This window comes from Sciurus vulgaris, assembly GCF_902686455.1.
Source record: "Sciurus vulgaris genome assembly, chromosome: 5".
NCBI lineage: Eukaryota > Metazoa > Chordata > Mammalia > Rodentia > Sciuridae > Sciurus > Sciurus vulgaris.
Genome location: NC_136465.1, coordinates 42769333 through 42794151, shown reverse-complemented (window position 1 = coordinate 42794151; position 24819 = coordinate 42769333). Strand labels below are relative to the sequence as shown.

General features: G+C 39.4%; 1 protein-coding gene and 1 long non-coding RNA gene across 2 annotated transcripts in view; one reads left to right on the top strand and one right to left on the bottom strand.

The window, feature by feature from the left end:
- MTUS1 (microtubule associated scaffold protein 1) overlaps positions 1 to 24819 on the bottom strand; it is a 150092-nt gene that overhangs the window by 65025 nt on the left and 60248 nt on the right. The window contains 2 exon segments of the mRNA XM_079142739.1: positions 4530 to 4691; positions 23358 to 23553. Of these exon segments, the coding sequence (XP_078998865.1) occupies positions 4530 to 4691; positions 23358 to 23553 (358 nt within the window).
- LOC306662722 overlaps positions 4707 to 24819 on the top strand; it is a 45167-nt gene continuing 25054 nt past the window's right edge. The window contains exons 1-2 of the long non-coding RNA XR_013764212.1: positions 4707 to 5754; positions 15037 to 15092. This is a non-coding gene — a long non-coding RNA (uncharacterized lncRNA). The remainder of the gene's footprint in view (positions 5755 to 15036; positions 15093 to 24819) is intronic.

The window sequence follows — 24819 nt, the reverse complement described above, 5'->3', positions numbered from 1 at the left end:
CAGGGGCTGTGACCACTTCATGACACCTGGACTGTGGATTCAATATGTGAATCACCTAGGTCTCAGTTCTAAAATGTAGTTTTTTTTAAATTATGTTGTCATATTTGGTCCTATCTCAATTATGCTGAGGTAATGGATTCTCTAGAATCCTAATTTTCATTTCCCCAGGGTAAAAAAAAATATGAAGCAATCTTCTCAGAAAAGTCTAAGCAGAAGAAATAATTTTACTTTTAGAAAAGGACTTAGGGGTTGGGGTTGTAGCTCAGCCTAGCGTGCACAAGGCCCTCAGTTTGATTCCCAGCACAGCAAACTAACCAAACAACAAAAACAAAAAAACTTATCGGTCCAGATTTTTATGTGCAAACTAACTACATTCTAGTATGTATTTGAAATTAGTTTTTTTGTTTGTTTATTAAATTATGTACAGACACACGGAGCCAACCTTCTGTTCATTTCCTGAATTTTTTTTATGAATCAGTTTCACACTCCTCACTGTGCCAGATCATCTGCCCACCTGGCTTAAAATCAAATCACTGAAAGCCTAAGCTTTTGGATTTCAAAAGCAAAATAATCAAAAAAGCAAAAGCAAAATATGGTGTCTCATATATACACCAGAAAAACAAGGGGAACAAAACTATCAGTGTTCTGGATTAAATTTCTATATTAAACAGTCCACACAGAAGTGCATAAGTAGAAATCGAGCTTGGGAGGCAGAGCCTGCACTCTATGCTGCCTCTCGCAGCTTCCTCACCTATGGCAGACATTACTAGTCAAACACAAAGCTTCTCCTCTGAGCCTGGAAGCAGCCTGAGAAAGTGGCAGCACTGCACTTCCTGAGGATTCTTATCAACTGACCAGTGTTGGTGGGCAAGTGCGTACTCACTTGCCCTTCCTGTCATGACAACCAAACAAAAATACTGAGGGTAAACAAGGTTCCTTCTCTCTACTGGCTTAATCACCTGAACAACTCAAAACACCTTCCTTCCAAACTATCAGGTACACTCTTATTGCAATGAAGGGAATAAAAGAAGTCAGACATTTGTTGCGGATGGTTTCTGAAGACGAGCTAGTCCTTCCCCTCTCATTCTTCAGATGAGAAGGAGGCAAAGAGAACAATTGTCCAACTTCACAAGAGCTGGCAGGAAAACTAGGATGAGCTTGAGGTGAGTGCCCTTTCCTGTGTGCCCCCCACCCCCACCCCAGCCAGGGCTGGCCACAAAGGTGATGGAAAAGAACACCTATTTCTTTAGTTTCTTGATCTCCCATTTCCAAGAGAGTGCAAACAGCTTTAGTTTACGTCTCATACACTGCCCTGCACCATCTGCCTCTCAAAAATAAACATGCTTTTGTGGCCAAAGTGGAAAGGGAAGGAAGTCTCTGGATTTCAGATTCTTGCCATTGTGGCAAAATTGTACACTCTCTGAAGACCTACATTGCACAATGGTCTACAAACCTTCAACTGTATTCAAGACTCATAATATATCACTTAACCTTATCTGAGTACTTTAATGATCTTAAAAACTGGATGCTAGGTACCTGAGTCTGAAAGAGCTTATAATATTTTTAACCTCAATAAATGAGTGTGTTTGATTATAGACACTACTATGTAATGTTTTATGCTAATATCCAAAGGAAATCATCTTCATGATTTTAATTTTTCTATGTTTAAAAACACATATAAAATGCCCGCCAAAACTCTGAAATAAGAAAAATTATTGTCTTACACACATTTCAGTCATGTTATTTCTATAGGATCCCAAAGTACTGAGAACTGGATGTTAATTTCACAATAGCACTATACGACCTCATAAGTTCTTAAATGAGGCTGCCAATAACATCACATCATAAAGAAATGAACAAAGCAAGAGAACATTCTTTAAAAAGGATTCAAATGCTTAAGCCAATAAGAATCAAAACATCAATCAATAGATTATTTCCTAACATGACCCTGCATTATGAGAAGCAGGAAAATTCCAAATCAAAATTATTTTTTTTTTGTATATCTTGAGGTAGCCTTTAAAAATATGCACTCATTACCTTTATATGAAATACATGTTAATTATAATTAAAGAAAATAATCAAAGATGTAATGTTTCAATTTTAATTGTAGGAAGGTATTTTTCTATACTTGTACAACCATAAACTACATACACAAAAGCTACTAATTAAACTATCAAATAGTCTTTGAGAATAGCATAATTTCATGTGCCCAGAATACTGACAATGCTTCTAAATTATTTAGTAAGCCTCTCCAAATACACACAATATGCCATAAAATTGGTTCTATACAGAAGTATTTACATCTTATATATATTTAAATATGCCTAAGAAATACTATAGTTAACATAAATTGCAAGTTACAAAGATAACAATCAAGAGGTCCTAAAACCAATTTATTGAATAGAAATTCAAGCATGCTGACAAAGAAAAGAATCAAACCAGAAATCATCGACCTACTTCTTTTCCCAGTAAACGTGGCTAACAAAGGGATTATACAAAGGCTGTAGGATCCCACGACCAGCAGTGTCAATAAGGTAGCATCATAGTGCCTCTCTGAACCAGCCGGTGGGGTGAGTGTAGAATTGATAAAGATTTTTGAAGAAATATCAGTTTCTGTGCAACTGCGAAATCCTCCTGGTACAGTCATTTAAAAGGATCAAAGCCAGCTCAATCAGGAAAAACTGCAGCCATGCTCAGTCTCATATCCCTCATGCTTGCTCTTAGTGAATTAGAACGGAGGGGAGGAAAAAAAAAAAAAATCTCTGTGCTCCAAGGCACTACACAAAACAGATTAAACCAGCTAGCAAATCAAACTAAGAAAGAGACTCACTGATTTGAATGCTTAATCTGCAACAAGGACACATCGCCACTAGACAGGCTCTGTGGGTGTACGGTGAACCCCTTTGTGAACAGACAAAAAGGAATGACAACAGCATTTTACAGCCTCTTTAGGAGTGTCAGACACGGTCCTGAAGCAGTGGCCAAGCCAACATGGCTGTCGATGGAAAACACAGCACTAGAGAATCCATCTGCTTCCAGCGTCACAAACCCCATCCCAACAGCTGGGGAGAAGGTTGGTGACTCTGTTTTGGCAGTTTGTTTTTAAAATTCACACTGTAGAACAGAGAAGGCTGGGAGGGCAATGACCTTAAAATAGTACATGTGTGAACTACCTTTTCAAATTCAGAGAATAATCTCTTACATGCAAATCCTTCTGCTTTTTGCTCCAACTTCAAAATTCAACCAATAAACAGATAATAATCCTGTTAAGATTTAGGTAACATATTCCAGTATTCCTAAAGTGCTCATATGCTGCTACTTAAATTTGCATATGAGACTAGCTAGTGCTGTTGAAGTGACTAGACAGAAATGTGATCACTAATTGTCATTAACTCAATGCATGTTCCTCCATAAACCATTCTGTTGCACAGCTGCTGTGTGACTTTGGACCAGTAACAACATCTCTGAGCCTCAACTCCTTTGTATATAAAATCGAGGTAACAGAGGGTATTTGAAGGAAAAAATATGAAATAATATATGGTAGCCCTGATACTATTTTATATTTAGAAAGATTTAATAAGTATTGTTCTACTTTGTCCTTACCTCCTCACCAAAAGAGAAAAAAACTGATTTGGTCTTAAAAGGGGGAGAATTCTCCACTCCTCCCCACATGCCTGCATCTTGTTTTATCTGATATTTTGGTCACCAATAGAAATGTCTCTCTCCTCAACTACTTTCAAAAAATTATTTGTTCTTTTTAGTTATACATGACAGTAGAATGTATTTTGACTTATTATTCATACATGGGTCTCCTCGACTACTTTTTACATTTATATTCTGTGTTCCTCACTGCACCTATCAAGATGGGGTCCTGGCTGAGTAGGCATTCCAAGAGGGTTTGAATTAATTCACAAATTAGTCTGTGAGTTAAATTAAGAAGTAAATGAAAAAAAATAAGTACTCGATCCAAAAACATCTTTTGAATGAAAAGGACATAATCAATTCGCCCACTTTTAAAACAGAAAAACTTTAAAAATAGTCTCCCCCATTTTAATTATTTAGAATTAGGCTTGAAGTTAGAGCATTTTAGTTATACCATGAATCTAGCACCTGCAGTAAAAGTTACAGAAAGTACATCTATAAGATAGTCATTTTCAAAGTAAATGCAACTATAGTAATTTCTCTGAGTTCCAGTTTTGGGTTCCAAGAGCCCCAACATTGCTATTCTTTTGTTAAACCCCAAGACATCACGGATTGAAATGATGCTCTTCAAACTCCTTCATGAAAAAACACAGCAGGTGCCTCAACACATTATCATTTCAGTGTTTCAAAGCGCATTCAACAAAAGAGAATGTTTTATAAAGAATTCATTTTCCCTGCCAAACTTTCTGAACAATTCCAAAGAAGCATTATGCAGATTTTCTTCTAAAATACAGAACCAAAAATTGAACCAATTGTTTGTAGAGCATTTTTTTGGTATATAACTACTGTTTCAACCACCCCCAAATTTTGACATGAGATCAACTTACAATTGGTGCTGTAGGTGCTCAGATCACTGTGGGTGCTGGCAATGGACCGGCTGCTTCCCGTCCTCCGCAGCACAGAACTTTTCACAGATGCCTTGGATTTGGGAAGTGGTCTAGGCAAGTTCACCCAAGATGGCTGTGCAGATTTCAAGCCCGTAGGTTTTCCTTGGGATTAAAAAAAAGAAAGAAAGAAAAGAACACGAACATTACATTTTGAAAGCTGGCACATGCAGTTTTGTGAACTCCATAATAGTGAAGTTGGAATACAAAATGAGTATTCAGGCTCATGTAACTTCAGAAGAAAGAGGAAAAACTTCACACACGCTTTTTATTTTCAAGGCTTTAGAGACAGAAGAGCAATCAGGCTATGAGGACTGTGGCTGAAACCCTGCACCCTGAAGTAACTGACATGCGCTTCTCCTCTGAAGTTGAAAACAGAACAGAGAATCCTGCGAGAGAACTTTCAGCGAAGTTGAAATCAAAGCAGAAACAAATTGATGTGAACCCACGTCATTCATTAATACAAAAATAAATGACTCCATGCACATGCCAGGCTGCCACCTCAACTGTAAAAGTGAAAATTTTAAAAGCAACCACAACCGAAAGACAAATTTGATCCGAGAAAATTTTCATTTGGAAAATGCCTAATGCTAATGCCGAACACCAGGTGGTGCTATATTGTTAGTATGTTTAGAATTCAACTCTTCATCTTTACCAGTTTGCCAAACGTGTCACGCTTTCTAACTCTTCCTTGTAGCAAGTTTCCACTTATCCGTGAAATACGCATGCTTCCTATCCTCAGACATCTTTGGAAGCACACCATCCTGATGTCCAGACCTACTACTGAGGCCCGGGCACGGCCCAAGCTCAAGTCTTTGCTCACCATTCTTCTCAAACTCATTTTCTTGGAGAGTCTTTTATTTACTTTACTCCAGGCCTTTCACAGATGAATCCCAAATTCTCATCTGTGGCACCACCATCCTTCTGAATCCCTGTGCCACTCAGGTTTTAAACTCCTTGTTGAGTGTTTCAACTCCTATCTGTCAATGCTAATTCTAGCTCCATTTTTCCTTTTGCACGAGTCTCAAGACACTGAAGCGATGTTTTTTCCCCAGATTCCCATCCCATCGGGCACTCTTTGCTACTAGTATCACAAGACCGAAAGATACCAAGAATGGAAAAGGACCTTTGAAGAAAATATTGCCACATTTTACCAGTGGCACCAGAAGTGAATAAAACCATACTCAGTCCTTTATCCTAGGGACTAAAGTAATAAAAATGACATCTTAATGGAGGGGAAAAAAAAAAAAAAAAAAACTCTACCTCCTTAGATCAGGCATCTGAAGCCACCAACAGGAAGGCTTTCCTGTCACCAGTCTCACCCCACAGCGTTCTTGTACATCAGTGTTCGCTCCGTTCCAATGAACAGTGTTCTGACACCAGGACACTCCATGTGCTACTCCACTTTGCTGGGCACACCATTTCTTTCCAAAGAGTTCTTCTTCCTCCCAATCCAAGTCCTGCTGTCACTCGCCCCTTATGTCTTGCCTAGACAATTAACCATAGTAGATCCCTGAAGTCCTATCCTTCCATCCCTTCAAACTCCACCCCCTTTATCTCCTGAACATGAAAATTAAGGTCATGAACCAAGCTAAAGTTTGGGATTCCCCACTTTCTACAAGATGCTGATATTTTCAATCCTATTAATTAATTTTTAATTTCAAAGGCATAAAAGGGAGTCCTAGGGTTGGTTCCTACCAACTATTTCTCCCCTCTACACACACACTATTTGTTTTTCTCCTAGTTGTTCTACACTCTTCTCCTCTTATTCCCTGGGTGTGACTGAGGAGAGTTCCTCTCATCCAGTCCCCTACTCCTGCCCAGTGAATACAATGTCAGCAAATGATTCTCTAAATCCTTGCTGCACATTTACAGCTCCACCCTAGGTCTACTGAACCACAATCTGCATTTCAACCAGATGTACCAGATAATGAAAACACACATTGAATTTCAGAAGTGCTGCTGACAATCCCAACCTCTTTGAGCCTCTCCTGCCAGGACATCCTCTCCCGTGAGGCCCACATCTTGCCTTGCCTCACACCACCCGCCTGCTTCCACAGGTCTCCTGGACTAGTCTACAAGGTCCCTGAGAACAGGAAGAACACCTGATTCAATTTCTGTCCTTTCAACCTAGTGTGGTGCATGGAGTGAGAACACGTGTTTGCTGAATTAACCTTTCTTTCAATGCCAAGAGTAAATAATGAATGTGGATAATGTGTTCCCTCATCATCCACAATGAAGCATGAGCAGTGCCCCTCTGAACAAGCTTCTTTGCCTCTTCAGTCTGTTCACTAAGTCGAGAGAGACATTCTTCTTTACATCCTTTGCAAAGCTCAGCAAATATTAGATATTCCAATACCCATTTTATCTTTCATTTATATTTGCCATCAGTTTCACTAGCTTTTAAAGGAACGGAAAAATCTATTTTTAAAACAAAAATTTACCAAACTATTACGCCTTCAGCAGAAACATTCTGATGAATCATCATCAGAAACAGTGAGCAGGGCTGGGCAAGTAACAGATCAAAATTTCCGGGCCAGAGCCACAATGCAGTCAAGGCTCAACAGGTTTTGAAGTCACTTATTCTTCAGAAAGGTATGCTTCACAGGACTGTTTCTGACAGCACTGTAGGCTCTTATGGGCACTTCTCAGCATGCCTCAAAATTACTACAGACCTGCACCTTTGCTGATTCTAACACAGCCTACACCAGAAGCCCACTCGCCCCCAAGTCCAAATGTCAGTCCCTGACCTGCCCTATTCCCTATTCCATTTTCACAAGTCTACCTGTCACTCCCACTCAGTCCCTCCCCTCCACCTAATGGCAACTTGTAGTCCCTGTCAAAGACTTCACAATCCCATCTTTATTCCATCATTATAATGAGCAATAAAAGGTACTAAGTAAAGCCTTTCACCAAAAGATTAGTTCTTTTTAAATTTAGTGGGGGTTTTGTTGTTTGTTTTGTACTGAGACAGGATCTCACTGTGTTGCCCAGGTTGGCCATCACTCCTAGACTCAGTGATCCTCCTGCCTCAGACTCCCAAGTACTAGGACTACAGAGGCATACCACCACACAGCTCTCCTAGCTAGTTCTTTTGATGCTGAGACTAATCATAATGGTGTATTATTATTATTATCCCAGCTTATAGTTAAGAGAACTGGATGGTTAAATGGGATATGTGGATCACATGTCTAACTTGTGTTAGTGAGTCATAGTGCTTAACCACCAGCCCAATGATCCCTCTGTGCCACAGAAAAGCAGCATCACATTTAAAGGAAGAACCAGGCTTGTGGGCAAATTCAAATTTGAGCTCTACCTCTCAGCAGGCAAAAGTTCCTACAGTTGATTGGTAATCGTTTCACCAACAGTACTAATGTTTAACAGTAAAACTGACCTAGAGCAGTTATATAAGTGGATCTCACATAAAGAAGTAGTAAAGCATACACATCATCAGCAATATTGAAAGACATGGCAACATTGAGCTGATTGAGGGACTACATTAATCTGAGCACCAAAATCTTCAACAAGTGTAATTGATATGGAATTTCTGACTTACAGTTCTAAAGAGGACCCATTCCAATTCACACCATATCATGTAACATATCCCAATAGAAAAGGTATAAAGATTTAAGATCTACCTACAGATATGTTGTTGACCTTAGTCATTTATTTTAAGCTCATACATTTGGCATAGGCTTACATCTAGACAACAGATTTGTTTTGATTCTATAAAATATAACCATCTCTTGCTGGGAGAAAAAAAAATGTGCACTTTGCCTTATGTTCTAATAGAGTCTCCTGGATTTGAAGCATAGTCTTCCTCAAGCAGCCAATTTCCTAGGAGAACCACTGTGGAAAACCAGATTGAGAGTGCTGTATACAAAGTCAGTAAGAATGACTCACAAAACCAAAACCCAATGGAAAGATACAGATTTCAGAAAGAGCAGAATGATATTTGCCAGGGTGTGGGAGAAGAGAGAAATGGGGAGTTGTTCAATGGCTATTGGGTTTCACTGTACAAGTTCTAGAGATGTGCTGTAAGTTCTAGAGATGCGCTGTATAACACAATGCCTATATTGAATAATTCTGTACTGTCCACTTTAAGTAGAAGAGGGTAGATCTATGCTGGCAGAGAAAAATACAAAGCAAGCAAGCAAGATGAGGAAGAATGAAAGAGAGAAAAAGAGGGGGGACTGAGTTGGAGAGAACAGTGACAGTCATGAAAGGAGGAGAATGACTGCAATCAAATTATAAAACAGAAGCTACTGAGAAATTATGACTGAAACTCAGATTTAGATCGCAACTAGGTAGCCCGAGGGTTCAAATCCAAAAATAAACACACTGTAGAAGTAAAATTCCATTCTTGCATGACTCCTCAAAAAAGAGAAAATCTAAATTTTGATCCTATTTTTAAAGTCTATACTTCCATATATTGAACAATTTCAGAAAAATGGACTACCATTTTATGGGACTGTTATGGGGTACAGCCAAGTGGGACATGTTCGAAAAGAGAAGGGAAGGGACAGAGATGAGACATTTTCCCTTTATGCTTGATTAGTACCTTAACGAATTATATGAATTTTCTTTTGATGAACATGTTTTTATAAGAAAGACTAAAACATAAAAGTCAATGGGGCCAAATTTAATCAGACAAAAATATGTAAGACAAAAAAAAAAAAAAAAAAAAAAAAAAAAAACAGAAACCAAGAAAGGATGAACTGAATCAATAAAGTAGATTCTACTCATGCAGAATTTGAAAGTGGCAGCGATTCTTCAGTCCTTTTGTTTTACTAAGAAAACAAAAATAAAGAAGTCCATGCCTTAATCGATGCTTTTACATGGCTATCATGAAAATGGCCACTTTATTACTAGAAAGTTCTTCATGTTACCAAAATGGGAATGTTTCCTGGGGCTGGACTGAACTCCCGAGTGACACGTTTTTGTCTTGTCACTTCTATTAAGGGTTTTTTCCAGGAGAAAGCTCTCAGGGCCTTCCTTCCCAGTGATACAGTATGATCTTGCGCCTCCCAGATGGCTCCTTCCTTTCTCTAAGGAAAGGCCTGGGGAAGCAGGTGACTTGCATACTACTCCTGAAACAGCATCAGAGGAGTAAGAGCAACTTTCAGAGCTGCATAAACATCTACCAGCAAACCAATTTCTCACCTCCAAACAAGACAAACGAAATCAGCTTGAACATATTTTTCAAAAGACTATCCAGCATTGAAAAACTGACTTGCTGTTCTTTACAGTTGATGAAAAAAAATATATATGGGTTTTGGCAATTCAATTATTTAAAAATATTAACTCCTATATTACCTACACTGGAAGACATAGTTCATCCTAATAAATACCTGGACACTGGATTCACATGAAGGGGGGTGCTACACAAGTCTATACTTGCTTACCCAGAAAGTAACTGCAACTAATCATAAAGCTTAAGTGTGTACGGTGCTAGAAACACTTGACATCTTGCCACACAAATCACTACCACATGTTTGCAGGGAAAAACTACAAAATGCTAGCGAAGTCCTTGTGTCTTATTATAAAATATGCTGTTGTATAGCTTGTTTACCTTAGTGGGAACACAGGTGTCAGGGTAAGGAGAATGAAAACAAGGCTGGAGAGGTGGATCGCCCCCCGTTGGGAGAGAGATGGCCTTAGAGGTTGGGCTGAGAGAGTTAGGCCTTACTTGCTGCAGGTGAGTGTGGTGGGAAGACCGGGAGGAGAGCTATGCAGCCAGCTCAGCATTCCCACTGGACCTGACCATGTGGTGGTACAGTGCACGACCGACTGAAGGGAAGACTTTGAGATTGAGGAAACAAGTTAGTAGGCTGGGGCACCCGCCAGGGCTAGAGTGACAGAAATTTTAACTAGACAATGAAAATTACTGAGGTCAGTTTGTAACATATAAACATTAATAAGGAATACATGTGGCAGAGGCCCTTATTACCCGAGTCAGGAAGAAAAAATAGAGCTTTGTAGTCATTATGTATAGCAACTCAGAATTATAATAAAATTAAAGTCTGCCCAAAACAATAAAAAATTAACAATTTGGGGGAAAATAAATTACAATACTCAAATCAGTGGCTGCAGGTTCATTTCCAACTCTTAGGAGCCAAATACTTTCACTAACAATAATAAACATGTCTACAAATTTAGCTTCAATGAAAGTGTTTTACTGTATGAACATTTCTTAAATATACCAGCTAGGCTGCCTACAAAACAGACACTACACAATATCAACAGGTTTTTCATCTACCAGGAAAAGAAAGAACCTTTAGCAGTGACAAACGGTTGCACAGATACACAGTTCCTGTGAAGAATTTTATCAAGAAAATGGTAGTCCTATGTGAAAATTATAAAAATAGGGAAATGAGGTTTGAATAAGTACATGTATGTTAAACATGGCCTGAATTAATATTTTAATTGAATGCTATTCTAATAAACTGCTTTTAAAAGAGCCACTGAATTTTTTAAAACTTTAGTCTATAATTAAAAATAGCCAAAAAATTCCATAACAGAAAAATGAGAAATCTACAACACAACAATAAAAAACAAGCAATTCAACTTAAAAATGGGTAAAGGACTTGAACAAACATTTCTCCAAAGAAAATATACAAATGGCCAATGGGCACGTTCGAAGATACTCATCATCACTAGTCATCAGGGAAATGCACACCAAACCACAATGACATGACCTCACATCCATTAGGAAAACTACTAAAAACAAATAGCAAGTATTGACAAGGATGTGGAGAAAGTGGAACCATTGCGCATTGTTTGTAGGAACATGAAATGGTGTAGCTGCTATGGAAAACAGTATGGCAGTTCTCTCAACAATTAAACATAGTGTTACCATATGATCCAGCAACTCCATGTCTGGACATACAACCAGAATGAGAGCAAGGATGTGAAGTGGTATTTGAACACCCACCCCCAAAGCAGCATTATTCACAACAGCCCAAAGTGGAAGCAACTCAAAGAGTTCAAAGTAGCCAAATGAACAAAATGTGGTACATAAATACAGTGAGTGATTGTTCAGCCTTTAACAAGAAGGAAAATTTGACACATGCCACAACCTGCATGAAACCTGAAGACACATTGCTAGGTTATAAGGTAATCACAAAAGGACAGCTATTCTAGGTCTGCCTTTTTGTGAGATACCTCGAATTCAGAGGGACAGAAAGCAGAATGGTGGGCGCCAGGGGTTGGGAGAAGGGGAAACAGGAGTTAAGGTTTAACAGATATAGAATTCCAGTTGAGGCTGACAAAAAATTCTGAAGATGGATGCAGCACAACAATGTGAATGTACTTCATTCCACAAAAACTGCATATTTAAAAATGGTTAAAATGGCAATTCTACATGGTGTACATTTTACTGTAATCTTCAAAAGTTAAAAAGATATGAAAAGGAATTTGTGAAACTAGTTGATAAGGCATATTATGAAAGCATAAAATAGCTTACTATGGGCCTAAAACTGAATTGACAGATTAATAACGTAGTATATAAACATAGGAAATATAAAAAGTCAGGACAGGAGATACTTTAAATCACAAAATGAATTTATTTGTGGTATTAAGATATTTAATTTTAAAATAATTAAAATTTGAACTGGACATAGTCGCACATACTTATAATCCTAGCTATTCAAGAGATTGAGGCAGGAGGATCACAAGTTCAAGGCCAGCCTCAGCAACTTAGAGATACCCTGTCTCAAAAAAAAAAAAAAAAAGGGGTGGGGAGGCTGGAGATGTAGCTCAGTGGTAGAGCACCCCAGGTCAAATCCCCAGTACCATAAATTTCAAAAAATATATATTAAAGTTTGAGAAGCAGTGTGGGTTAATGGTAAAAATTTAGACAATCTAGACCAGAAGGCCTGGGTTCAAACTCAACTCCAGTATGCACTGGCTATGAGCACTACTTACCCTCTCTGAGCTTCTGTTTCCTCTATGTAAGAATGTGTTGATTACAACTGTACTTACCTCATAGGTCCTTGTGAGAGTTAAAGGAGTTTATAATTTTTAAAAAAGAACAGCACCTGGGACATAGTACCATGAAAATATTAGCTCCTACTTCTCACCAGCCATCAAGACAAATTAAAACTGGATGAAAAGTAAAGGGTTTAAAATAAAACTATAAAAAATAATTAAATACAGGCCAATCTTGTCTTTGTGTAGGAAGGTCTTGTTATGTATAAAAACAGGAAAATTTAAGGGAAATGATATATTTAAAACAAAAATTAATTTTTTTAAAAAATCACCATATACAAAATTAAAAGCCATACAGTAAAACAAAGAATAAGATGAGAACAACAAGAATCATATGCTCCAAAATAAGGGTGAGCAAAAATTCTGGACTAAACAGTAAATAAACAATTTTTTTTAAAAACATAACTTCACTGTGTCTAACACCTTTCCTGGCTTCCCAATTCCCACCTCCATTGCTCACATCCTATGGAAAGGCTTAAGAATCAAATAGTTGCTTCCTGACCTTTCTTGAAGTTTGGAGGGACCATATGATCCAGTTTGTGCCGATAAGAGGTAAGAATAAGAGTGTTGGGGGTTAAGTTGCTGACTAGGAATTTTCCTCCCTGATAAACATAGAGAGGCATGTCAGGAGAAAACTCCTACTCTGGGACACTGGCGTTGGCTTCCAGCCTTTAAACACAGTGACCAGAGGTTGTTACACATAGAATTTTTGGCGGCCATATTTTAACTGAAAAGTCACTGCAAAAAGCCAATGGAGGCTGAGGCAGGCGGGGTGGAAGCGCAGAAAGCAGAAAGATGACATTACTCAATCACCAGACCTGGGTGTGCCTACCTTTAGGCTTCCTGTTAGACCCACAACCTTCAGGCTTAACCCCACTGGTTAGATTTTCTGCCATCTGCGGCAAACCATGCTCTATCAGTGATATTTAATGCAGTTGATCCCTCCTTTCTCCTTAATGGCTTATTTACTTGGCTTTGAGGACACTACACTTGACCAACTACCCTCCTACATTCCTGGCCATTCCTTCTTGGTCTCCTTTATGATTCCTGCACCTCTTTCCACTTCTTCAAGTGTGGGAGTACCCAAAGTGGTATCCTTGACCTGCTCTTTGTACACTTCTGTCTTGGTAATCTCATCCAGTCTGGTGGTTTTATGTATCATCCCTAGGTTGCTGAATCCCAAATTATATTCATACACCAGACTTCTTCTATGAACCACCTTCTATATGTCTACTATTCATCTCAATATCTCTAACTGAATTCCTGATACCCATCCCCCAACATCCATGTCTGCATCATCCTTTCCCATCTCAGTTAATGGCAGCCCATTGCTCACATCAAACGTTTATAGTCATCCTTCACGCCTCTCCTCTTTTACCCCTCAACCAACAAAGTCCTAGTGGCTTTACCTTTGGCACAAGACTGGGCCAAGAAACCATCATCTTCTGCTGTGATTACAGCTACCTCCCCCTTGTGGGATCTCCCTGCTCCCAAACTCACTTGCATTCAATCTATTCTCAACAATCAGAGGGACCCTCTCAAAATCTAAGTCAGTCAGGTTCAAAGTCAAAGTCCTCATTATGATTTTCAAGACTCTGTGTGAGCTGGCTCTCATTACCTCTCCAACCTCATCTCCCATTTCCCGTTTCCTTACTTCATTCCTTCTATTCCTAGGGCATGACAGCCAAGCTCCACCTCAGGGTCTTTCCTCTTGCTATTTGCTCTAACTAGAAGAGTTTTCATCTATATATTGACGATGCTGGCTCCTTCACCAAGAGGTAATTTCAAGGAAGGTCTGTTTTCATCTTATATTCACTGCTCTGTTCACCTCTATGCTAAGATTACCCAATCTACATGTATTCAAAAAATACCTGAATGCCAAGCATCCATCAATTAAAATAAGATATCATTTTGCACCTTATAAACATGAATATTTGGAAAGAGTGTTAGAAATGTCAAAATACTGGCAAGAGTTCTGGAAAATATCCTTACATGCTCAGAACAGGCGCCCAGACTTGTATGCTGCTTCTGATGGGGAACTTGGCAATGTGTATCAAAGCCTTAAATAAATGTCCTCACCCAGGGTCCATCTAGATGAATGTATCCAGGAATTTACTTAACCAGTTAATGTGCTCAGATACAGAGGTCTGTGTGGAGTTGTTAAATATACTAAAAATTAAAAAAAACTTAATGTTCAAAACATCTGAAGAAATAAACTGTATCTGCTATGGTTTGAATGAGTCCCCCCAAAGTAATTGTGCTAAAAACGTAAGCCCCAATGCCACAGGGCAGGGAGGAGGGGCCTAATGAGAAGTTAGGAGGTCAGGTTAAGGGCCCTGACCTTAGGAAAGCACTAATGATATCTTGGGAGTGCATTAGTTATGGGAGAGTATGCTTGTTACAAAAACGAGTTGGACCCCCTCATGCCTGCTTATTCTTCCACGCCCTCTTGCTTTGCTAGCTTCTGCCATGGAATGAGGCCCATTCCATGCTCTTGGACTTCCCGATCTCCAAACTGTGAGTCAAATTTCAATCATTTATAAATTACCCAGTTGGTGGTATTCTGATACAGAAATACAGAATAAGATAATAGTACCTGCAGATGATAAAATATAGTCATTTCAAGCCATGTTACTAAAATAAATTTAAGAATCTAAGAAAACAGGCACCATACCTTCTAAACAAAAAGAAAATTCAAGGAACTAATTAGGTGCTTACTGGCTATTAGGTATAGAGTTTTTTGTTGTTGTTGTTGTTGTTGTTGTTGTTTTTTCCTTTTGGAGACAGTCTTGCTATGTTTCTCAGGCTGGTCTCAAACTCCTGGGCTCAAATGATCCTCTGGCATAACTGGGATCACAAGTGCATGCCACTGTGCCCAGCTAGGAATGAGATTTTTAAAACAGTATAAATTGTCCCCATTAAATATGTGTAAAACATCTGTGCGAAAAGAAAAGGTACTGAATAGTTATAAATTCTGATGATGAAAACTATGTAGTAAGATTAATGGTCATTTTTGTTTTGTTTTCCTTCTGATTTTTCACTTAAAATAACCCGCTGGGAAGCTGGCTATAGACACTTGATAAATAAGTTCAATCCTTGGTACCAAAAAAAAAAAAAAATTTTTTTTTTTTTTTTTTTTTTTTACCCAAATTGACTGGCTAAATCCAAGATAGACAAGGGGTAGAATAAGGTTTGCCTTGCTTGGAAAGATGCCCCCATGTTCCCTTCATGACCTTGACAGACCTGAATACTATCTTTTCTTTGCTGATCACCAGAACACTGTTCCACTGTGTCCTAATTAACCATCCACCCTCCTATTTCCACGTATCTGCTCCAACTTGGTTGTCAGACTTTATGTTATACTCTGAATCCTCTATTTCTGCTTCCTGGTACACCAGTCAATTTTTATTATAAAAGAAAAAAGAAAAGAAAACACCTCAATCCATGTGCACTTTTTATGTTTATGTCTGAGGTCTGAAATGTCAGAAAGCATCAACACTAAACCAAGACTGGCCCTTACCAGTGTCAGGGTATACATCTCTTATAGAATTACACTTATTATATAGAAAGAATTCAATCAAGTTAGTATTTGTAACCTCACCCTCTGCTGAGAACCCACAGTTCTTCACTGTTCTTTGTTTTTTAATATCATAAGGACAAAAGCTACCAGAAGGACTTACCACCCTCCCCCTCTGCCCGTTAACACCCTGAGGGCAGGAACCCTGTCTCACTCCACAACACACCAGTGTCTGGCATATGACTTACATAGTATTTACTCTCAAACTATCTGTGAAGTGAATGAATTACCTTCCAGAGCACAGAATTTCAGTAACTCCCTCCATTTTTATATTGTGAAATGTGATTTTAGTATCCCATGTTCTTGCCATAGCCAAGATAATATTTTATTAGCAGGATTTAAGAAACTGTACTCTGTATACCCATCACACTGGCTTAAATTCAAAGGTAAACTCACAAAAGAAAACCACAGCAGCACAGGTGAGTCACAACAAAAACAGCCAGCCCCAAGAGAGTGGTAATTTGACAGAGAAACAAGAACATTCCACCAAGCAAGGTTCTCACGGTGAATTGAATCACACAGAAGCACAGTGCTAAACGTCAGTACCTGAGGATCTGCCTGTGTCAAGACAATCACAAGATGTCTAATGCTTTGGGTGGGGATTAACAAAAATAACTTCCTTAGTTATGGGCCTGGGAATTTCCCCACAGCTAAGGGAATGCCTAAAATTCAGAGTGTGATAAACCCAAGACTTCGAAGCGCTACCTCCTTTCCGTGGCTACCACGCGAAGACGGACAGTGTCTTCACATGTTCACCAGTGAGTTTATTTCTTGGCACTGATGCCAAGAACTGATAAGAACAGAGGATGGGGCTGGAGTGTAGCTCAGTGGAAGAGCATGTGTTTAGCAAGTATAAAGTCCCGAGTTCAATCCCCAGTGTCCAAAAAAAAAAAAAAAAAAAAAAAAAGGCACTTGGTGAGCTTTCTACCTCATTAGGAGCTAAGATTCATGGGCAGAGCTCCTTTAAGCAGTGAGATCACTGAGACCTCAAAAATGAGCATCAACTTCCTTTCCTAAGTTTACAAAAGTGAACCAGTCAATAAAATCCACAAATTTGTTGGGAAGACATCACCAATGCTCAAAAAAGTGAGTTGGAGAGCACGAAAGAAGTTACCCAGCCCATTATCTGCTACTAGTTTCTTCAATCTTAAACTTATTCCATCTCCTCGTACATCTCCTTCCACACACTTCTGCATTCCCTTCTTTATTTCAAAGATGTATTTGCCTGTGCACTGGATGCATTCTGACTATTCTTTTGCCAGGCTGTCATGCTCATCCCTCTTACTCAAGATCGGCTGAGGCTTCCTCAACCTCACCACATTTTTACTGTCTTAAGCCTCAAACATGCACACAACCCCTTTGAGGTGCTTCCCAGTCTTTAGTACCTTCAAGGTTAACATCCCTCAAGCCAAACCCCTCATTCTCTGCAAAATCTTCTCTTGCTGCTCTGTTCCCTATCTCATTTTATGATCCTACCATCTAAACAGATATCAGAAAAAGAATGCTGGTGACACTTGGGACCATTCACCACTGACAGATCTAAATGGACGGTCTTCCTTCAAAATATTTGAAGTACGTGCTCCACTTTCTATTCTGAAACGCTGGCAAGAATCTTAGAAGTCTGTCTAGACCACTAGAACTGACTTGCCTTGACTGCCCTGGGGCCATCTCTCATTGACCCCAACACATGCTCTGCTCCAGGCATACTGACCCTGGCCTCCCTGGTCCTCTAACCCAATATAACCTTTCACAACTCAACATATGAATCTTTGATCATGCTAGTAATTTTATCTGCAAGCAAACTACCGCAGGCACATTCCAAGTCTTCTTTGAATGTCCACACTCTTCTCCAGCTTTTCCTTAGGCTGAGCGGGTGCTGTTCCCTTTACTAAGGGCACACCGTGCTCCACACAAGTCTCCATTCAAATCAAGCTCAAAGATATTCCTAAACATCTGCTGGGTCACAGGTACACTGTGCTGAACATGAGAATATTAAAATAACTGAGACCCGGACTCCATCCTATGGATCTCACAGTTTAGCAGGAGACAGACATGCAAGAAAATAATTTACTATACAGCTTGATACACACAAAGTGTCACAGAGGCCAGGGCAGTTCTGCTGAGATCTGAAGCATGAAGAGCTTCCACTGTATGCTTTGCTTGGACACCCCTTTCCACCTCACACTCCAATTACTGAGCTTCCTAGGAGAGTATATGGGTTTGATCCTATTTGTATTCTCAGAGTCTAGCATATTCCCAGCATGCAGGTCCTCCAAACATTTCATGAATGGATAAATAAGACACTTCACAGTGACATTTTAAGCATATCCTATGAGTCATTCCATAGACCAATGTCCTCTGGAATCATTACTAAGTGAGAAGAACGTGAAATGTCTAGAAAAGATCAAGAATTTACAGTGATGTTAGTGAGAAAGAACAGGGAAGATACTCGTCTCTCAGGGGCTGACAGAGTCCTACTTGTTTTAGCTTATCTTCTTGCACTTATCAGCATCTTATATACTAAATATTTTACTTAGTTTATTTTCTGACTTCCTTTATTAGAACTGAAGCTTCCCAGGGGCAGGAATTTGTCTCTTTTGTGCCCTTCCTCATCACCAGCACCAAGAATAGTTCCTAGCACAAGCAAGCACTCGCTGGACAGTTAACATAATGTCCTTTTGTGAATATTCCACTCAGGTCCAATAATGAAGTGCGTGTGTCAGGGCTGCTGCATGCATAGCAAATAGGAGCTAAGAATACAGATCTGGGGACAGACTGCCTGGCCTAGTCCCTGTCTCCGTCAGTTATCAACTATGTAACCTCAGGAAGTTATTTAAGTTTTCAAACCTGAAATGCCTCACCTGTAGAGTAGGAGTAAAAGATAGTTTTCAGAATGACTTACTGAGTGATAATTTATGATTTTTAATAATTATATGAACAGATGAAAAAGTCTCCTAACTTTGCTTACTTCCTCTCTTAGACTCTCACTTTAAAAAGGCTTTGGATACAGGAGTTGAAACAATTTTAAATTCCCTTTAACATGAATGGGAAAAAAATCAGTGTGCATAAACCAAGCAAGAAGTTGTACCACTGAGCAGAAGAAAAGAGAACCCTGTAACAGCAGGCAAGTCATCACACGTTTCAGATGTACCATTGTCCTGCGAGGACTTTATTAACCTGCCATAAACTGAATTAAAACAAGGGTTTATCCGTTGGAAATTTTATTTCTCTTTCTCTGGAAGAAAGGTAAAAGCTGTCTCTTTCATGAGGCCTTCCTTCCCTTCGGGGCCTCTGCCCTGCCCTCACACATCTCTTCCTGTGCTGTGGCAGGAACATGCAGGAGCCCTCCCCAGGCAGCCTAAAGGCCCCCAGGACTGGGAGGGTATTCTGTACTACTTCTAGAATCCTACCTTGCCCAAGGTGGTCATTGAAAAGGCAACTGTATGACTATGTGCAAAGTACACACTCTTCGGATGGAAACCTGCCTAGAGCGAGTACTGCGGGAAGCTGCCTGAATCCATCCTGACATACCTACCCAGAGGTTACTTAGCAGCACTCACTTTCAATAACCATGTAGAATCATTCACATCATGGAAAGGGTCTGAAGGGTACCACAGCTTCTAAATCCTTCGGCTGAGCACAAGAATTTTATTTATTTGTTTATCTATTTAAAAACCCACAATCCTACTCACAGCACTTTTTTAATGATGTGAAGGCTGAAAGCTTGGACTCCAGAGTCTTACCACCTGGTCTGAATTCCACCTTGGCTACTTCCCAGCTGCATAACCTGGGGAAAATTCACTGTGGTGGTTTCCTACTCTACAACATGGGAGGAAGCCTCAGAAAAGTATTCTGAGGGTTATATGGATTCATAGGTTAATGATTAAAACAGAGCCTGGAACTTGGTATACATTTAACAGTGTGAGCTACTATCACTGGCATTATAGAAGTAAGTTTTACCATTATCTCATCTTATTTAACTGAGTGTGTTTAAAAAAATGCATACTCCCAAGAAGCAAAAGTACTTTGGATTTGGTTTATTATAATCCGATCTAGTTTTATATAAATTTTCACATTTTGACAAATAAAATGGAAGAGATTCAGTTTAATTCTAATCTCATACTCATTTCAAACCTTCGAGAAAACTGCTATTTTAACTCTGGGTCTGGTTTTCCACTTAGTTTTCTGAAAGGATTTATTGAAAACCCTATACTGGCTGGAACATTCCTGCTGCTCACCTCTCAGCAAAGTAACTTTGTATGAGTACAGTGGATTTTCACTTGGTTTCAATTTTCGAATTCACAAACACTACATTGTATAAGAAAGAGCAACAGGCTCTCAGTGATCTGAGGGCACATTGTTTTTGCTCCTTGATTCTTCTGTTCTACTTTTAACTCTGATGATTACACTTCCTCTCCCACACACAAAAACACCTTTCAATTTACTGTGAACATCCAAACAAGTAAGCCGCCATCAATTTTTTAAGAATATAACAGCATAATCAAGTTAGTCTCTGTCTTAGTCTGCTCAGGCTGCCTTAAAAATATCACAAATTAAGTAGTTTAAACAACAGAAATTTATTTCCTCATAGTTCTGGGGACTGAAAACTCTTATTAGCTCATGGGATCAGCTGATTTGCTTCTAGATGGGACCCTCTTCCTGGCTTGAAGCTGGCCACCTTTTCACCAAGTCTCACATGGTAGAGAGGGAGCCCTGTTATTTTTCCTCTTTTTATAAGGCACCAATCCTATTGGATCAGGGTTCCATCTTTATGACTTCCTTTAAATCTTCATTGCTTCCTCAAAGGCCCTTAGCTCAAACAGTCCCGTTAGAATTTAGGGCTTCCACATCTAAATCTGGGATGATAAGAATACTTGGTTCATAAGTCTTCTAACCCCTCAAATATAAAAACTTTAATTCAAATCTGAAACGTTTCTACTTACATAGAATTTTCTTCCATTCACATATGGAAAAACCACCAGATAAAATATAATTTAACCGAAAAATTTTTGTTTTCTTGGTACTGGGGATTAAACCCAGGGAAGCTTTACCACTGAGCTACATCCTTGGCCTTTTTTATTTTGAGACAGGGTTTAAGTTGCCAAGCCTGGCATCAAACTTGTAATCTTCCTGCCTCAGCCTCCCCAGTAGCTAGGGTTACAGGCATACATCACTGTGCCCAGCCAGACTAAACAGTTTAAAGGTATAACTTTGTTATCAAGCTCATTGACACAAGATAACAAAAGCTCAATAACTTTCCCTGTCCCCTCATGAAGACTGAACAGATCACTTTTCCCTAAGACATGACATGATAGAGCACACATTGAAGAGATTTAAAAGTGTTTCAGGGTTTAGTGGGAATGGTCACCTATACAGAATTCTATCTTGTTAAATATCTCTGGGTACTGACCTGATTTCTTAAGTGTGTGCACTTGAGTCTTCTGGGATTCAAGCATCATGTGGTTCAGAGAATCACACTAGTAGTAGTCATTACTCAAAAAATTAAATGAGCTCCAAACTGCCCCTAGAAAGGTAGGACTACAAAAGCTGACAGAGTCCTGGAGTCCCAAGCCTTATACTTGATAGATGTGAGAGCTGATGGCCAGGAAGGGTAAATTACTTGCTCTGGCAGTTCATGGATGCCAGAGTGATATTAGAACAGAGGGCTCCTCACCACAGGCCAGGGTGCCACTGGTCATGGCTTTACACACCACCAAGCCACAGGTGCACCTGACATTCAAGAAGGAAGGGAACTCCCCACATTCTGGAAAACACTGTGTGCCTTGTCAGGCAGTAACAGTGAAGACCAGAGCTTTGATCTCTCTCACACCTTGACTCTCAACTGTGGCAATATCCTAAAAACAAGGATCACTGCTTCTCCCCATGTCCTTTGGCTTCACTTTGGTTTTCTCTGAAAGGATAAGCCCTCCAAGCTGATGAATTTCTCTTTCCTACTCAGTTCTTCTATGGATAGAAATGGAAATATACCTTGTGAATCCCTCTTCTTCCACTCATACCTCTTCATGGGAGATCTTAATGCTATCCATGAACCTAAATAAACATCCCTCAAAACACTTCTGTGCCTTATAGGCTTCTCACTCTAGCAGCAGCATGATAGGATTGGAAAACAAAACCTAAAAATCCTAAATTGTAGTGAGGTACAGAGATCCTCTGGGATTTGGCTGGTTTTATTAGTTTCTGTAAATGTTCTCACGTGTGGGTACATGACTTTAGAGGCACATTTCTTTTTAAGACCACTCAATAGTAGTCACTATTTTTACAAGGGAACTTACTTCTAAATCTATCTGACATGTCTTTAATTTGCTCAAGGTTGTACTTGTAGAAATAAGGGGTGTTCCCTGCAGACTGTGCTCAGTTGACTGGAATGGCTGGCAGGCTTTCTGTCTCAGCCTCTATGAAACAGGGCTTGACTTTTCCATTTCCTGTTCTGGTTTGTAACACAAAGAAATCTGTACATCTGCCAAATTTAGTAAGACACTAAATAGCTACTCTTGAAGCTCTCAAATTTCATCAGTCCAACACAACTTTAAAACTACACCTTCTAAAATACAAGCCAGCATAGATGAAAGTTCACAGCAGAAAAATGTAACTGTTTAGTTGCCCTCATCTCCCTATAAACTCACAAAGAACACACCTTTTAGCAAAATTCCAATATAAAAATTTCTCTTTTCTCACGTGGTACGGGTACTTGATGAATCTACTATACGACACTGAAATACTGTTAAACATTTAACCATTTATTTGATAATTAGTGAAATGATTCAATTTCCAACAGTCACCCAAGTACATGTATGTATGCATCCTTCTCAATAGCTTGGAAGTTAGTTTATGCACATAAATCTTTCTCCAAGTAGATTTTTGCATTGATAGGAGATAAGGGCTGGGCTGTCTCATTTTTAGATTTTTCCTGAGCAGGATGCTGGACCTCAAAAAGTTAAATGCATTCATGACAGAGGTGTTATTTTTTTTTTTTTTTTTTTTTTTTTTTTTTGGTGCTGGGGATAGAACCCAGGGCCTTGTACTTGCAAGGTAAGCACTCTACCAACTGAGCTATCTCCCCAGCCCCGACAGAGGTGTTATTGCTATGACCAAAACTGTCATTCTGCTTTCTGAAAAGTGTAATTCGACATTCAAATAATTCATAAACTGCTATAAGCAGAGCTCAACTACTTATTTATTCTTACCAGAGCTGGACACACGCCTGATCCTCTGAGGAGATAAGGCTCGATCAGAACTGAGGCTCCGAGTGTCACTGCTCCGCCTCAAACAGGAAACAGCAGGCCCCACTTTGCCTTTTGGAGTGGGTGTTTTCCTCAAACTGCAGGAGTCAGGCTTGGATATGTTCCTCCCTGTGGTGGTGGTAGTTTTTGAAGCAGAACCCTAGGGAAAAAAAACAGTTAAGATTTCAATCCAGAACAGAGCTTCTCCATACAATTTCCATGTGTTACTAGCTATGTAAAAGAAGCATTTTCTGTCTTAGATTTTCCAGATAACATTTAATTCTCATTTTTACTATGAAGCAATTAAGACTCTTCACAGCTGACTTTTCAATTCAGCCTGATCTGCCTTTAGACCCACTTGCAAGCTAAATTCAAGGCACTGTGTTGAGCCACTTGCTGGAGGGCCCTTTCTCTAGCATCCAATGCTGACCACTCCATCCTTCTTTGGTTTTCCCAGCAGAGCTCTTTCCTGGTTTTTCTTTGGATTCTCTGGCTATTTCTCTGGGTCCTGTTCTGTGCCTTTACAGTGCTAGTCTTCGCCAGACTTGGTCCTGTTCTCTTTTCTCACCACATAGTCTCCCCACATGATCTCATCTGCTGTCTCAACCACCACCTACACACCGGTACATCCAAAATCCACATATCCAAGCCAACACTCTCCTGAGTTGCTCCTATATTTAACTCCTGTCTGCCCCTCCCCACTTAGATCTTTCAGGTTACCTCTGATTAATGATGACAACAATAATCCTATTATCAATGGTATTTACTAATAAAGTCCTTACACTATGCAAAAATATCATTCTAAATTCAAAATACCTGTATCAACTCATTTAATCCTCATAATAATCCCATGAGATTGACACTTTAGCATATTCCATTTTACTGGAGAAGAACATGAAGCACTTTCTAAAATTAAACTGATTTTACCCATCCATCTCAGAACTTACCTCTTCTCATATTCACCATAAAAGCTTTTTCTGGCTGCTTCCTTTCTTACCTCTTAAACCCCTCTTTTCCATCTGCCTTAGAATAAACCAGCATCATTTCTCACTAGGATTACTGAAGCCATGTCCTCAGGATCTCTCTGGCCTCCCTAGCTTCCAATTCATCTTCCAGACCCTGGCCAGGGCAATCTCTCTAAAATTGAATAGGGTCAGACCTAGTTCTACCTCCACCTCCCAGAAAAAGAAAAAAAAAACAACAACGCTTTTTAAGACTCATCAGGCCCCCTCCAATGTGGTAGGCCCTGCCATCCTCTTCAGCTTATGTCTTATGGCTCAAGCACACCAGCTCCATCACACCCAGTTACCTGGAGGCCCCTAAGTCAGCATATCTTCTCGTATTTCTTCATCTTTATACATGGTATTCCCTCCACCTAGAATATGTGCCTTCTACATTCTGGCAAGTGATTCAACTGAATCTCCCT